This window comes from Tauraco erythrolophus, chromosome 2, assembly GCF_009769465.1.
Source record: "Tauraco erythrolophus isolate bTauEry1 chromosome 2, bTauEry1.pri, whole genome shotgun sequence".
NCBI classification, from domain to species: Eukaryota; Metazoa; Chordata; class Aves; order Musophagiformes; family Musophagidae; genus Tauraco; species Tauraco erythrolophus.
The window spans coordinates 61,893,907-61,907,736 of record NC_141466.1 but is presented as its reverse complement, the minus strand read 5'-3'; the positions used below and the strand labels follow the sequence as shown (position 1 = coordinate 61,907,736).

The window sequence follows — 13,830 nt, the reverse complement described above, 5'->3', positions numbered from 1 at the left end:
TGTAGATCCAGCAAAACAAAGTTGTTAGGCCTTGGGATTAGTAAGAAAGGACTGGTGAGAAGAGATAAAGTGTTGATTTCTGTAATGGTGTACCTGCTCTGAGAAACTTCCAAAGTACAAGCAGTTCTGATTTTAACAGGTATGCTTTGTGACTTGATTGGTTTGAATATGATGATGCTTGCTAAGTATGTTAGCTGTAATTAAACTCTGTTTATTACTGTAGCAGGCGTATTCTCGGCAGGCTTGGCTCCAGCTGCTTTTGTGCCAAACCCATACATTATCAGTGCTGCTCCTCCAGGTACTGACCCATACACTGCAGCTGGATTAGCTGCAGCAGCTACTCTAGCAGGTAACTGAACACTTTCTAGTGTCTATCTTGATTATTTTACTGAATGAGATTAGAAAAAAGTGGAATCCATCCTGTTTATTCTCTGTAAATACATTTCTAGGAAGTAGAGACTTGTAGGAAAATTAATATTGCCGTTTTAAAAATTTTCATTAAAACTTAAAGACATTTAGTTTATTTTATTTATGGATTCTGAGTATTTCTTTCCACTGGACTTTTAGATGCGACAGTAAGGTTTCCTTTGTTCTAAAAATGTTCATCCTTAATAAGGTTTCATCTGACATTAGTCATATGTATTATTTTGAAGAGATGAGACAGCTAGCCTTTCCTTGTATGTTTTTACTCGGTGCATTAATTTTCTAATTCCAGGTTTTCTCATTCCCAGTGGGCATGAGAATAGAGATGGTCTCCAGTGTGCTGAAAGGCCCAGACAACAGATAAACCCCAAGCCCAGGAAAGTCTCTTAAAGTTAATAGATATCTCTGTGAAACAATGCTACTGAGTAGTCAAGTCCCAGCTAGTGCTGAGCATAACATTTGGAAAAAAAGCACCTATATCTCCAGTTGGTGGCTTCACAGGAAAGGCAGTAGGAAGAACTAAAATGTAAATATACAGAATGCATTATGTGTGCAATGCAGTGATACAGAGGGCTCATTCTACGAGTTCTTTATCGGTAGACTGGAAGAGGTCTATATGCCCACTCTGAAGAGCATGACATGGTAGGCAGGGGAGGCAGAGGCGATAGTTGTGTTTATAAGCAAAGGAAGTGTACAGAAAGAAGGAATAATCCAAGTCAGTATATCACTGTCAAGAGGATTCATTTGGCTCATTCTGTGATGTTCTGAAATTATCTTTTTTCCAACCATGAAAACTGATTTTGAGTGTTCTTTGGTGTACAAACTTTGATTACTTTTTTTGTCACTTGAGTGTCACAAGGGTATTTATTTTTTCAGAGAAGGTATGGTTTGATGTGAATCCTTTAAATTAATCCATTTGTGTTCATATATCATTTTGACTAATATGGGAATTCATTTCTTTTTACTACTGATTTCTGTTTTGACCTTTAGAAGATAGATCAATGAGAGATGCTACAAACAATGTAAACAATTATTTTAACTAGCTGCAATAGATGGAATAATCATGTTTTCTGGTTTTAGGTCCTGCTGTGGTTCCGCCTCAGTATTATGGTGTTCCATGGGGGGTGTATCCAGCCAATTTATTTCAGCAGCAAGCTGCAGCAGCAAATACTACAGCAAATCAGCAAGCGGCTTCGCAGGCACAACAGGGACAGCAACCGGTATGTTCTTCATAAAAAGGAGATGTGCATTTAAAGCCTTACCGTAACATTTTCAGCATATATAAGGATCAGCTTCTAGAAAATTTTACTTAATTGAGATGTTGTGTTGTATCAATTAATAAATGAAAAATTAAAAACAATCAATTTCCTTACATTACTGCTTATCATTGCCTTTTAAAAAATAACTTACTGCATACTAAATAGTTGACTTATTTTGCAGTCCCAATTTTTAAAATAACATTAAAAGTGATTCCTTTTATCCAGGTTACTGTGCTGTTATGTTTATATCTAGATAACGCTACCTGTACTGTTGTTCAAAAATTAATGTGAAGTTAAATCTAGAAAGCTAACATAATGGGGTGAAAAGAGGTGTGTTAGTAATCTTAGAAGGATATTTTTTCTTTTAAGCCTGGGAAAAAATTGATCTACTTTTTTATTAATTAGCTGGAAAATTGGATGATACACATTTTTCTTTGTCTCCTTAAAAAATGGGGAAATGAAGGTGTTATCAGTAGTTTTATTGCTTCATGAAGAGGAAGGTTGCCCTGCATATTGTTCTGTGACAGAATAATTGTATTACAACATTACCATGTGCCATATGTTATTCTTGCCTTAGTAAATCAAGAGTAAGCAATTATTTCAAGAACTTCTTGAAATTTCCATTTCTTTAAGTAACTTTAAGAAAAATGCTAGTTTTCTATTGTTACTCTGGATGTGTTTTTAAAACCATTATATGATCTTTTAATATAAACAAATGGCCTTTTTCCACAAAGGAAAAACCCAGATCTTACAATGATCTTACGCTGAATGTAAATATTTTAATTACTTTTTTTTTTACTAGCAATATAGTTAATTTCAATGCGATTCCTAAATTTAATATGCAAAGTGATTTTGAGTTACCATGAAGTTCCAGAGTAACTTCATCACTGCTTTAATATTCGGGTGGATCTTTATTCCTACTGATCGTTCTTATCAGTGAACTGCATTGATAACTGAACGTGTGCAATCTCTCCAGTGGTTTTTTGCTTTCTCTGTAAAATTGATATCCAATTTATGCAAATCACATGTAGGATATTTTGTGGGGATATATTATAAATTGTGTTTCCTTCTCGTTTTGGACTTGGAAAAAATTATTTCAACCAAGAGGAATAGAGTAGTTACAAGAATTCAGATTGCTTTTCAATGAGATTCCTAGAGATATGCTGTCAGAAGATAATAAAATAACCCTGTGTTGCATGGTGACAGAGTATTACGTGAATTCTTAAAACTTAGTGGCTGCATTTTTTTACAGCGCTGTTGGCAGCACAGTGTCAATTATTTAGATGAATTACTACAAGCTCTGAAGTATTCAGACTTACATCATTCAATTGCCTGAAAATAATGTAAACAAATGCATTTATCAGGGAAGGACAGGTGTTCTGTTAATAAATAATGCAGATCATAAATGTGTCACTCTTACAGATTTTTCTTGCTCACTTTATACTTAACTACCATTGATGGAACACGCTTGAGTTCTGCTGTCCAGAGCAGGGCAGATATCTTATTGTCACATTTGTCAGCAAAGTAGTTTATGCTTTTTATTCTTTGTACGTATATATCCTTGAAACCAATAAGATGGAGTATTTCCAAAATGAAATTCAGTGCTAAATGGCTTCAAACATGCAAAGCAACTGTTCTAGACCTTTTTTAGCATATAATGTGCTTGCTTTCTTACCTTTTAAGGAAAGGGTGTTGTGCTGGTCTTTTCCAGGTTCTGCGTGCTGGAGCAACTCAGCGCCCCCTTACTCCAAATCAGGGTCAGCAAGGGCAGCAGGCAGAGTCACTTGCAGCAGCTGCAGCAGCAAATCCAGCTTTGGCTTTTGGTCAGGGTCTTGCTACAGGCATGCCAGGTATGTACGTTATCAGTGGATTAAGAGAATCACTGCAAGTTAAAATATTGGTGTTATTAGATACCAGATTAACTGTTAAAAGTCCTGCTACATTTATGATAAGCTGCTTAGAATCGAGTTTTAGAAAAGTTTGTGGTGTTCAGTTGAATTAAAATACTAGCATGAGATTCTTAGAGCAAAAGAAATTCCTCTAGCATTTTTGATTTGGATCATGTTCTCTGTATATGTAGTTACAAATGTATGCACAAGGAGTACTGTAGGTTTTTGCAGGATAACTTCATATATAATGGAGCAAATACATGCTGTCTTACAAGGTCACGAGTTGCCTGAATGGTTACTCTGATGCAACAGGAAGTATAAATTTGTCGTTCTGAAGTAATTTTGTACTTGTGGTATATAAAAATAATATTTAAAATTCAGAATCCAGAATTAGGAAACTTAAAAGAAAATTACTGCTTAATCATCTCGGAAGATCACAACATGCTTGAAGTGGAAGCACTCCAAAGCTTGGAGCCTCGGATCCTTTTAGCGTGCATGTCTTCTGACTTATCTGGAGAATGGTTCTTCTGAGTCTCAGTACAGTGCAAAGGTGTGCAAAGGATAAGGGGCAATGGCTTTAAACTGAAAGAGGGCAGATATAGATTAGATACAAGGAAGAAATTCTTCACTCAGAGGGTGGTGAAGTGCGGTAACAGGTTGCCCAGGGAAGTTGTGGCTGCCCCATCCCTGGAGGTGTTTAAGGCCAGGTTGGATGAGGCTTTGGGAAACCTGATCTAGTGGAAGATGTCCCTGCCCGTGGCAGGAGGTTTGGAACTAGGTGATCTTTAAAGTCCCTTCCAACTCAAACCATTCTGTAATTCTATGATGCATGTGTCGTAACTGCACAATGTATTAGCTTGAAGTTCAGCATCACTTTTAAGTGTTTGGAACAATTACCTGAGGAAGAACAATTTAAGTATACTTTGCCATTCTTCTGTATGAAAGTTAAGATTTTACATAGTTAAGTTAGATAACGTTGATGGTAGCTGCAAATGCATTTGACTTGTAGAGGTTCTGTCCTCTGTCTGCACTACTGTGAAATGCCTCACAACCTAGAAGTCAGCTAGTTTGTTGCTGGATGCTCTGGGACTGTGTTGTGCACTTAGCCTCACATGATCAGATTTTACACCTCTAGCTGCAGAACAGACTGGCTCTTGTGGTTTTTCATGTGTGTTTTGTTTTATAACTGCCATTTTTATTTCTTCTCATGCAATAGTATCTTCAGCTTTTAGCATCTTTCTTTCACCTGAAATGAGGAATCAGCTCAGTGTGCTGTCACAGCACCTGTCAAGTGGTATCTCTGTGCCTCACCAAAGCAGTGGAGAAGGCCTGCCAACAGCAAGGCACATCAGAGATGCTTTAAGCTTCTTTGCAAAAGCCTCGAAGGCTTAGCTATACCTTTTTGTGTGGTGTTCTTTTCTGGGGAGTGGGTGTTTGTTTGTAGTTACTTTAAGTTCTTGCTTTGAATATGGAGCTCTATGACTGTGGAGTGGTCCATGCCTTGCAAAAAGCCTGTGACATTTAACTTGAGTCAGATCAACATCTGAGACCTTGACCCAGCCCAAATTTGTGACTTCATTATAGGATGACGTGAAAAGAGCATTATTTTTAAAAAGTATCTGTCTTAAATAATACAAGGGTAGTTCTTGAAAGCCACAAGAAGGCCCCCTCTCCAAATGGATGATTGAAAGTAATAGTGAGCGGTCAAATACGTGAACTCGGTAATGCAAGAACCTGTCCTATGAAGACTGAACTTGAAGACTTTCTTCTTCCTCCACAAGCCCCAAGAGGTTTTCTGTGAGGGCAGGAATATTTGTTCAGTCTCCATTGTAAGTTGCTGCTTTGTCCCATCTGCTGCATGCCTGGATGGCCAGAGAAAGACTTTACTCACGTGAATGTATTTCAGACAGTTCTGTAACAGGAATTGTGTGCAACTGGCTTTCAAACTTGCTCACTGCACTCTTGTGGGAAATGGGGCTCAAAATATAAATGTAAAGGACATTTATTTCCTTGATTATCATCAGCTGGTTTTGTAGTGAGTCATAGGGAGTGCTGGTGATTCCTCTTTTTAGGCGAAGTGTATAGGATGATGAAATGAATACAAGCTATTTTAGATGGGAATCATGATACCATTTTAGATGTCTGTATTTGAGCCAGATGCTTAGGGCTCCTTTTATAGCTAGTGAAGAGAAATAGGAACTTCTAGTCTTGATTTGTCTGACTCTATTTGAGTTACCTGATTTAGAATAAAGTGAGTTTTGCTCCAGTGGTGCCTTTTTCTGTTCACTTACGAATCAAGATCACTAAATTACATCTAGATACCAAAATGTGATTAAGTGAATCCCAGGTAGTAAACACTGAACAACACATACAATGTAATAAATAAGCAGAAAATGTGTGGAATTTTTGTTTCAATGGACTTAGATGTTTTACAAGAAAGCATACATCCAAACTGAGTTTCAAGCTTTTGAATATTCTTTGGAGAGAGAATATCTGTAGTTTCGCTTCACTGCAAGCTCATAAAGAGCTTATTATAATAATAATCTCATAAAGAGTATACTATTCAGCTCATCTGTACTGCTGTCTTTAAATTTTCAGCTGCTTTCTCCTTTCCACAGCCTTCATGAAGTTGAAATTAATGAGCTATCCCAACTATGGTATTGTTTTATTTTTCAAATTTCAGATTTCAAATATTTCTGTATTAATTATTTAGGGAGGTGTGTTCATGTAGCACTTAAGGCACATCTCATCCTAAGTGCAGAGAGAAAGCATCTGAAATCCACACTGCTTTTCACGTGATGTTTGTTATGTCTCTTTTCAGAAAAATTCAGGTTCTTTTTTAAAACCATTGAAAGTAGAATACATTTTGCATTGGAGTTGTGCAATTACATTTTAAATTCCTCCAGTCCTAATTTAGCAAGTCTTTCAGTAACAAGGATTCTTAAAAACCAGACAGTTTCTGATTGAATAAATGTGCAAGACAAAGTCAGAGGGTACTCCCAGTTTCATCACAAATTGTTCAGTATACATTCTTTTTGACGAATAAAACCAGTCCTCATCACAGACAACGGCTGGACTTGCTTAGTCATCCAAATACAGGAATCTGCATGTGACCTCAGTTGTCTGAGGAGCCATTGTGCTCAGTGGAGATATCCATAATGCAGTTGCTGTAGAGGTTGCAGAGCTGCTCAGCTTACCCTAAAATAGGTGTCAAGCAGTGGCGGGTCAGAACCTCTCTGGAGGCTTCATTGTGACTGCATTGTCTAGATCAGGTGCAGCTGATTGTAATGGTGCATCTAGCCTGCAGGTGGGCAGGTAAACTGAGTTGTCTGAAAAACATGTATAAAACATTAAAATCATCGGTTTCTGTCCATTGGCATTGCGTTTTTTATTACCTGGAGGCATTTGAAGTGTGACATTGCAGTGGGTCATGCGTTCTGTGCCTCCAGTTAGTATGAAATAGAAGTCACATTTAATTGTGGCAGGCATACAGGAAGTTACAGTATTGGTGAAGTTATAGAAAACATATAAATCATTTACTGGGAGGATAGTAAGTTCTGAATTTGATTTCTTAGAGGACCTGTACAGAGATAAGGCTGCACATATCTTTGTCAGAACAAACAAAAGGTTATAGTGGTTCAGGTTTTGGTGAGCTTGGGAGACTGAAATGAAGACTGCAGCATTTAAGAAAAGATGGAAGATTAAGAGCTGAGTAAATTTTCAAATCTACGTTCAGGGCAAAATAATTGGATCTTAGGAATGTTGAGAAGGGAGAAGCTGTAAATTTTCTACGTAGAGAGAGGACTCTACAGTGACTTGCAGGTTACGCTCCTGAGTGGAGAGAGAGAGAGAGAAAGGAGTGTCAGGATGGTAGTGTTAAAAGGGGCAGAGAATTGAGTTGGCAGTCGGAAGTGTCACACCTGTTAATTTAAATTGAGTAGAGAGAAGTGACAAACTGACAAACATTTGGGTGTCAGTGAGGGAAGTTGCAGAGAGGGAAGGGAGTAGGAGATCTGGGCAGAGTTTTGTGATATTACATACAAAAATGTGAGAATCCATGTGTGTGGATGTGGATTTTGAGAATTTTGATGTGGATTCATGGATGTGGATTTTGAGAATTCCAAAAATGTGTGAAGTATCCAGTGAAAGACACGAAGAAATTACTGCATGGATAAGAGCAACACTAAGAATGGGCTGTACAAGCCAAAAGAACAGATTTCCTCTCATTCTCTCATTTAAGAACATTTAAGGTTTGTGTGAAAAGAATCCAGAAGTTTCCAGAGTCTGTGGTTTTGGAGGCATTCAGAAATCATTTCAGCGAAGCGCAGTACTGGTAAACCAGATTGTTTACTTTCATATTCCCTGCTGATCTGGAGTAAGTGTAGATAGAGCAGGTGAATTCTAAAACAAAAGGTGTGATTAAGAACTGATTAGGAAGCAAAGAATATGTTTCAGGTTTTTTGGTTGCAGGGGAAGACCACAATAAGCTTGACTGTGAAGGCACTGAAGTCAGTGTTGATAGTTGTTAATTTGGGGGGGAAATTGCACAGCCACAGGGAGATGATGTGATGAAGAGGTAATAAAAACTGAAACGGGAGGAGAGAGAGAATTAGAGAGGAGGTCCAGCAAGTCACCATTTTATCTTTGATGAGAAAGAAGGCTGGGAAATAGTTTTTATCTTTGTGCTCACCTTTCCGGGGTGGGTTGCCAAGTTTGTAGCATAAGAAGGGAAAGCAAAGACTTTAAGTTTTGCTATGAGAGCTGTTCTCAAATGATTTAATCTGATCTGAGATGATCTCTCTGAAATCATATTTTTGATATTAAAGCAAATAATTTCATACCTTTGAGGCTGCAGGCACACTTAGCAAGGTCTCAGCAATTTCTCAAATAGTCTTGTGTTGCTTTGTTTTAGTAGATTTGAATAGAAAGCTGAAAGGCCTCCAATTCCAGGTCAGAATGTATTCATTTCTGAGATTAGGAGCATAAATGCACCCATCAGTTCTCATGTATAGCTTGAACCTTCTGTAATGAATGGTATCTTGATGCTAATGATTTAGCCTATTATTCTAATTTTAAATGACCCGTTTGTGAGTGGCATCAGACAGGATAGTGGCAGGGAAGTATCAAGAGAAATTGAGCCTTTTCTACTACAAAGAGCAAGTGCGAGTTGCTTCCTTTTTTTTTTTAATTCAGCAGTCATACTAGTCAACTATTCTAGACAATCTAAAATTAATGGTATTAAACTGCATTAGTATTAATCACAGTAAATTTAATTTATGCAATTCTGTGTAAGTTATCTTTTTTCTCTTCCCCCCCCCACCCCACCCCCCCGAAGTATTTTGCATTGGAAAATAGGCTTGTTTACATTGTGGGCCTGAAGTCATCTAAAATGCTGCTTGTTAGTTTCAGAGGAGCACAAGGGTGTAAATACCAGTCCTTTTTTATACAGTTACAGCATTATCTGTGGGTTTGAGCATTTGAAGAGGGTAGGTAGACGAAGGAAATACTGGTAAGTGTTAGAAAATTTCAATTTCTGAAAAAGTGGATTTATATGATACAGCAGTAACAAATGGCAGGACCAAGACGGTATTATCAATTGAACATACCATAAGTAAAAATAGAAATTATTTAGGTAGTAGTAATTAAACATTGCAAATGTGTGTGGGAACATATATGGTTTTATAAAGAACTTTCCTACTGTGTCACTAATCTTCTAATATTCTGTGCTGTGTTCTCTACAAAACTACAGTAAAACAGACAGCAGTCACTCTCACCTTTCCCTACCTTGGGAATGTAGCAGTCTTAGTGGTGAAGGTGGTAGTGCAGTACAGCACAGTTTTGCAGGTGGAAGAGGCAGTGGCACTTATGATGTCAAAATACTGTGGGTTAGAAATTAACTCTACCAGACTTGAGGAAATTGCAGAACTAGGATCTTAAAACAATGTACCTTTGTATGTATTTGTCAAACGCAGAAGTTTAAAGTGATGAATCTCTAGTTTAATCAACAACCCATGAAGAACTGCTTAGATTTGCCAAAAGAAATAAGAAACTAGAGAAAAGGTAATTCTAGCAGAGTGAGGTCGTGACCACTGACTCACAGACCACCTATCCCAGTTATGCCACTGACTTGAAAGAAAAAGAGTGGAAGAGAAGAACTAAGCGTGTGTATCTCCACTCTGTGGATTGGCTCTTTGCACACCAGATGATGAACCCAAGTTTTGGGACACCACCTATAGCGAAGTTTTCCTAACCAATACAGTTGTAAGAACCTGTTTGGGTTGTTTGTAACTAGCCAGGCTTTCAGACAAACTCTGTGGAGGACAACTGTCTTCCTGTGCTGTTGGTGGGAAAGAGAAGGTAGATGCACCTGGAGTGCAAAATAAGCAGTGAGCAGTGTGAACAAACAGATTTGGAATGATAGTAATGACAAGTTTTCACAACCAGTATAGTGCGTTCATCTCCAGAACCATGAATTGAACCCAAAGATCTCAATTTTCATCACTTCTCTTCTGTTCGGGTTCTATCTGAGTCTCCTTCATATCTTCAGGTTTTCTTAGTGGGAGAGAACTTGGACTTGGGTCTTCAGCTTCCCTGCAGAGTACCGTAACCACCAGGCCAGTAGGTAGATGGTGTTTCCAGCTCTGTTTTTGGAGCAAGCCATCTAGGCAGAAGAGATTACACAGATGTTTTAGAAACTGAGGAGGAGAAAATATGACTTGGAAGCCTGGTGACTGAGGTACTCACTTGGAATTAGGGGCCCAGGTCTCTATGTTCAGGTCCATATGTATTTCAAAGCGAACTCTGCTAGACTTAGTTCTGAACATACATGGAAGCTGACTTAAAATGGCGTGTAAAATCTTGGATCTTACATGTACAAAAACAGATGTATGGTTTTTGCAATCTTGACTTTTTTTCTTAATAACAGTATATTTTTGAACATGGGAGGAATACTGAAATTTTCTTGGGTTTTGTTTTATTGCTTTGTAAGATTAGTCAACCTAAAAATTAGACGATGTTATGTTTTCTTTGTCAGCACCCTTTCTTAGATTATCCTAGCTCTTGTCTTCCATTTTTGGGGGATTCTTATTCCAATTCTTATACTTCATTATGGAGTGTGAGAGCTTTAAAATTAATTCTCTTGCTTTTGTCCTAAATAAAGGGGTTTTTGTTTTGCTTTTTTTTCTCTTTTGCTTTCCTTAATTCATATCTTGTATCCTGTTTTCTTTCCTACTGCTTACTTTTTTCCTTTTTCAGTTCCTCCTCCTTGTTTCTCCTCCAGTTCCAACTCTTAACTGTCAACTGAATGAAATTATACTTGGATTACAGTCTTTTTTTTCTGTGAAACTGACTGGTGCAAAGTATTCCTGCACATAGAGCATTTCTTTCCTCATGTGTTTTTAAAGACAGACTTTTTAAGTGTGGCTAGGTAATGTATGTAATTGCCAAACTTGCATTTAGGTGAGGCCTTTAATTGTTCAGATTTCAATACCTTTTCCATGTACGAAGGAGTACAATAGGAATATAGAATATTTTAAATTGCTCAGAGAAGTTGATTTGGTAATGATACAACTATGGCCAGTTGTGTTGTTCCTGTACCTTTTCACTATGGTGGTGTAAACTTACTGTGTTAACCTTGAAAATAAAATTCAAGTCTAGACTACTAAATTTAGCTGTTGTTATAGTTTTTAAAAAATGAAAAATTATGTAGGGTGTTCCTAAATAGGATTTTGTCACACGGTTTTATAATATTCGCTGTTTTTATTTCTTTTGATGTCCAGTTGACATTCTAAGGCAATGTGACAGAAATGCTGTTTCCCACTTGTAGTTTGTTGTCAGAATATTTCAAGGAGAGAAGAAATAAATGCTGACTATATGATACTATCTGTAGTACCAATTCTTGTATTCTCTGTTGTGTAGGCTATCAAGTACTAGCTCCCACTGCCTATTACGATCAGACTGGTGCCTTAGTAGTAGGCCCTGGAGCAAGAACTGGCCTTGGAGCACCAGTCAGATTGGTGGCCTCAACTCCTGTGATAATCAGTTCTGCAGCAGCACAAGCGGGTAAGAATTTGGTCTGGCATGGAGGTTTCTTCCACTTTTGTACTGAACCTTAACAGTAATGTTGGTTGATTAGTATTTGGTATTGTTAATGTGTTTTGTATGCGTCTGTGAAGTTTTCTAGTTGCGAAGGATACACCATACATGCTCTTTCTTACTATGTTGCCTCCCTTTCCTTGAGAGACACTACTGTTTCTTAGGGATGTAGTTTTCCCTTTTTAATTCAAATTTACAGTCCTCTCCCCATACACATACACGCATGTTTCTGCAAATGTTGCTTGTCAGATATGAACATTTTCCTTTTTTCCTCTCCCCATGCATATAACATGCACTTCTCATCAGTTCCCTAAATGGTGTCCTCTAGGAAGCATCATTTCATTGCTTCGGCCTGGCAGAAGATGATGGAGTGCTCTGGGGCCTTGCCATACCTTTTCTCTTGAAAGTATTTTCTCCTGGAAAGTGTGGCAAGGAAAAGAACAGTACAATGGACAGCAGAAGAGGAGAATTAGTTAAATTAAAAATCTCTAGTTTTCTTTTACTCTTTTTATCCGTGATAGGATCTGGTACTACTTTACTGAACCATTATATCTATTGCATTTGTTAAATTAAAATCCAAAATACTAATATCAGATTAATTAAATTGATCTGTTCAGAAAATCAGATTTTAAGTTTATCTGTAGCTTCTTTTTATACACAGAACTCGCTTCTGACATTAGTAGCCAAAGATGTCTTTGAATGACTCTTAGCTGCAACTCTGGTATTGCAGCTTTGGATATAAAAGTACAGTTCAGTAAACAATAATGTCTTATATGTTTACACTGAAAAATTCCCTCAATTACATTAACAATTCTACAGCCTTGATTAGCCTACAACATATGCTGTCTTCATTTTTTTGCCTTGTGTGATTAAGATTGTAATACGATAAAGTCTCTTTGAGTCCTTTAATATATGAATTTCTGCTTGTTTAAGAGGGCTTCGAGAAAATACGATTTAGATCTGAATAGTCAATTTTCAGCCAGAAATGTTTAAGAGAGTAATTATGATTGAAAACGTGTGTTTTACAGCTGCAGCTGCTTCAGCTGGAGGAACAGCAAACAATCTCGCGGGAGCCACGAACGGTCTATTTCGGCCACTTGGTGCCCAGCCACAACAACAGCAACAGCAAACAAACAGTAGCCTACAATCCAATTCATTTTATGGCAGTAACTCTTTGACCAATAACTCCCAGAGCAGTTCCCTTTTTTCACATGGTCCTGGCCAACCAGGAAGCACATCTCTTGGCTTTGGAAGTAGCAGCTCTTTAGGAGCAGCTATCGGCTCTGCACTTGGTGGATTTGGCTCATCAGGTAGGTTACTAATATAGTGAGGAAATTCTGTGAGACTTTAATGTTAAGCAAAAAAATGTATCTATATCCAGATATATTATATACACATACATTTCTAAAAAGAATACAAAAACAGGTTATTCAAGTTAAAAATAAATTATAAGGAAAGAAAAAGGATTTTTTTACTTCACTTGGGCTCTGTATACAAGATGCATTTTTGAAGAATATCCTGTAGTCATAGATATCTCCAAAATACTTTTCCATATTGAGCACTGTACTCTGCCCCAGAAGTTTGTTATTGTTTTCAGTAAGCTTTTTTCGTTTTCAAGGAAATATTCATTCTGTGTTTAAAAAAACAATTGATGACTTTTGAGATGTGCATTCTTTTGTTGTAATTTTCATGTCAGGAAAATTCCTCATTTCTAAAAAAAATAATAAGTAGCATATGCCTTTCTAAATTTGATCTAATATTGAAGTGTTTGTTTCCATAACGTTTTTAATAGGATTTATAAAATGGAAAGACTTAATATCCAAGAATAGTTCTTGCTAACTTCAGTAAGTTTAATCTTAGATACAGTTAAGCATAAATAGTTCTGTGCAAGTTTGGGGCCTTAAATTATTTCAACAGATGTTCCTGAATATTATCAACTTGTTTGTATTTTAAAAAATAAAAACAAAAACAACAAACAAAACAAAACAAAAGCACAACAAAAAATCAGAAACAAAAAATATTGCCACTATGTTGCTGCTCTATGGCAGAAGTTTTTATTCTCACAGTTTTTAAACATGTAAGGTAGGTTTTCTTATATTTCAAGTTCAATATTAGTAAGGCAAGCAAAATATCTTTTCTAAAGAATCTTTCCTTTGGCTATTAAT

The 13,830-nt window shown here is 37.1% G+C and overlaps 1 protein-coding gene across 9 annotated transcripts in view; it reads left to right on the top strand.

The window, feature by feature from the left end:
* PUM2 (pumilio RNA binding family member 2) overlaps positions 1-13,830 on the top strand; it is a 79,351-nt gene that overhangs the window by 43,413 nt on the left and 22,108 nt on the right. For 5 of the 9 annotated variants that reach the window (XM_086631412.1, XM_086631418.1, XM_086631417.1 and 2 more), the window contains exons 8-12: positions 224-349; positions 1,504-1,643; positions 3,394-3,532; positions 11,489-11,632; positions 12,694-12,975. In XM_086631412.1, the coding sequence (XP_086487538.1) occupies positions 224-349; positions 1,504-1,643; positions 3,394-3,532; positions 11,489-11,632; positions 12,694-12,975 (831 nt within the window). The remainder of the gene's footprint in view (positions 1-223; positions 350-1,503; positions 1,644-3,393; positions 3,533-11,488; positions 11,633-12,693; positions 12,976-13,830) is intronic. The other 4 variants (XM_086631415.1, XM_086631409.1, XM_086631411.1 and 1 more) reach the window with 2 other exon arrangements.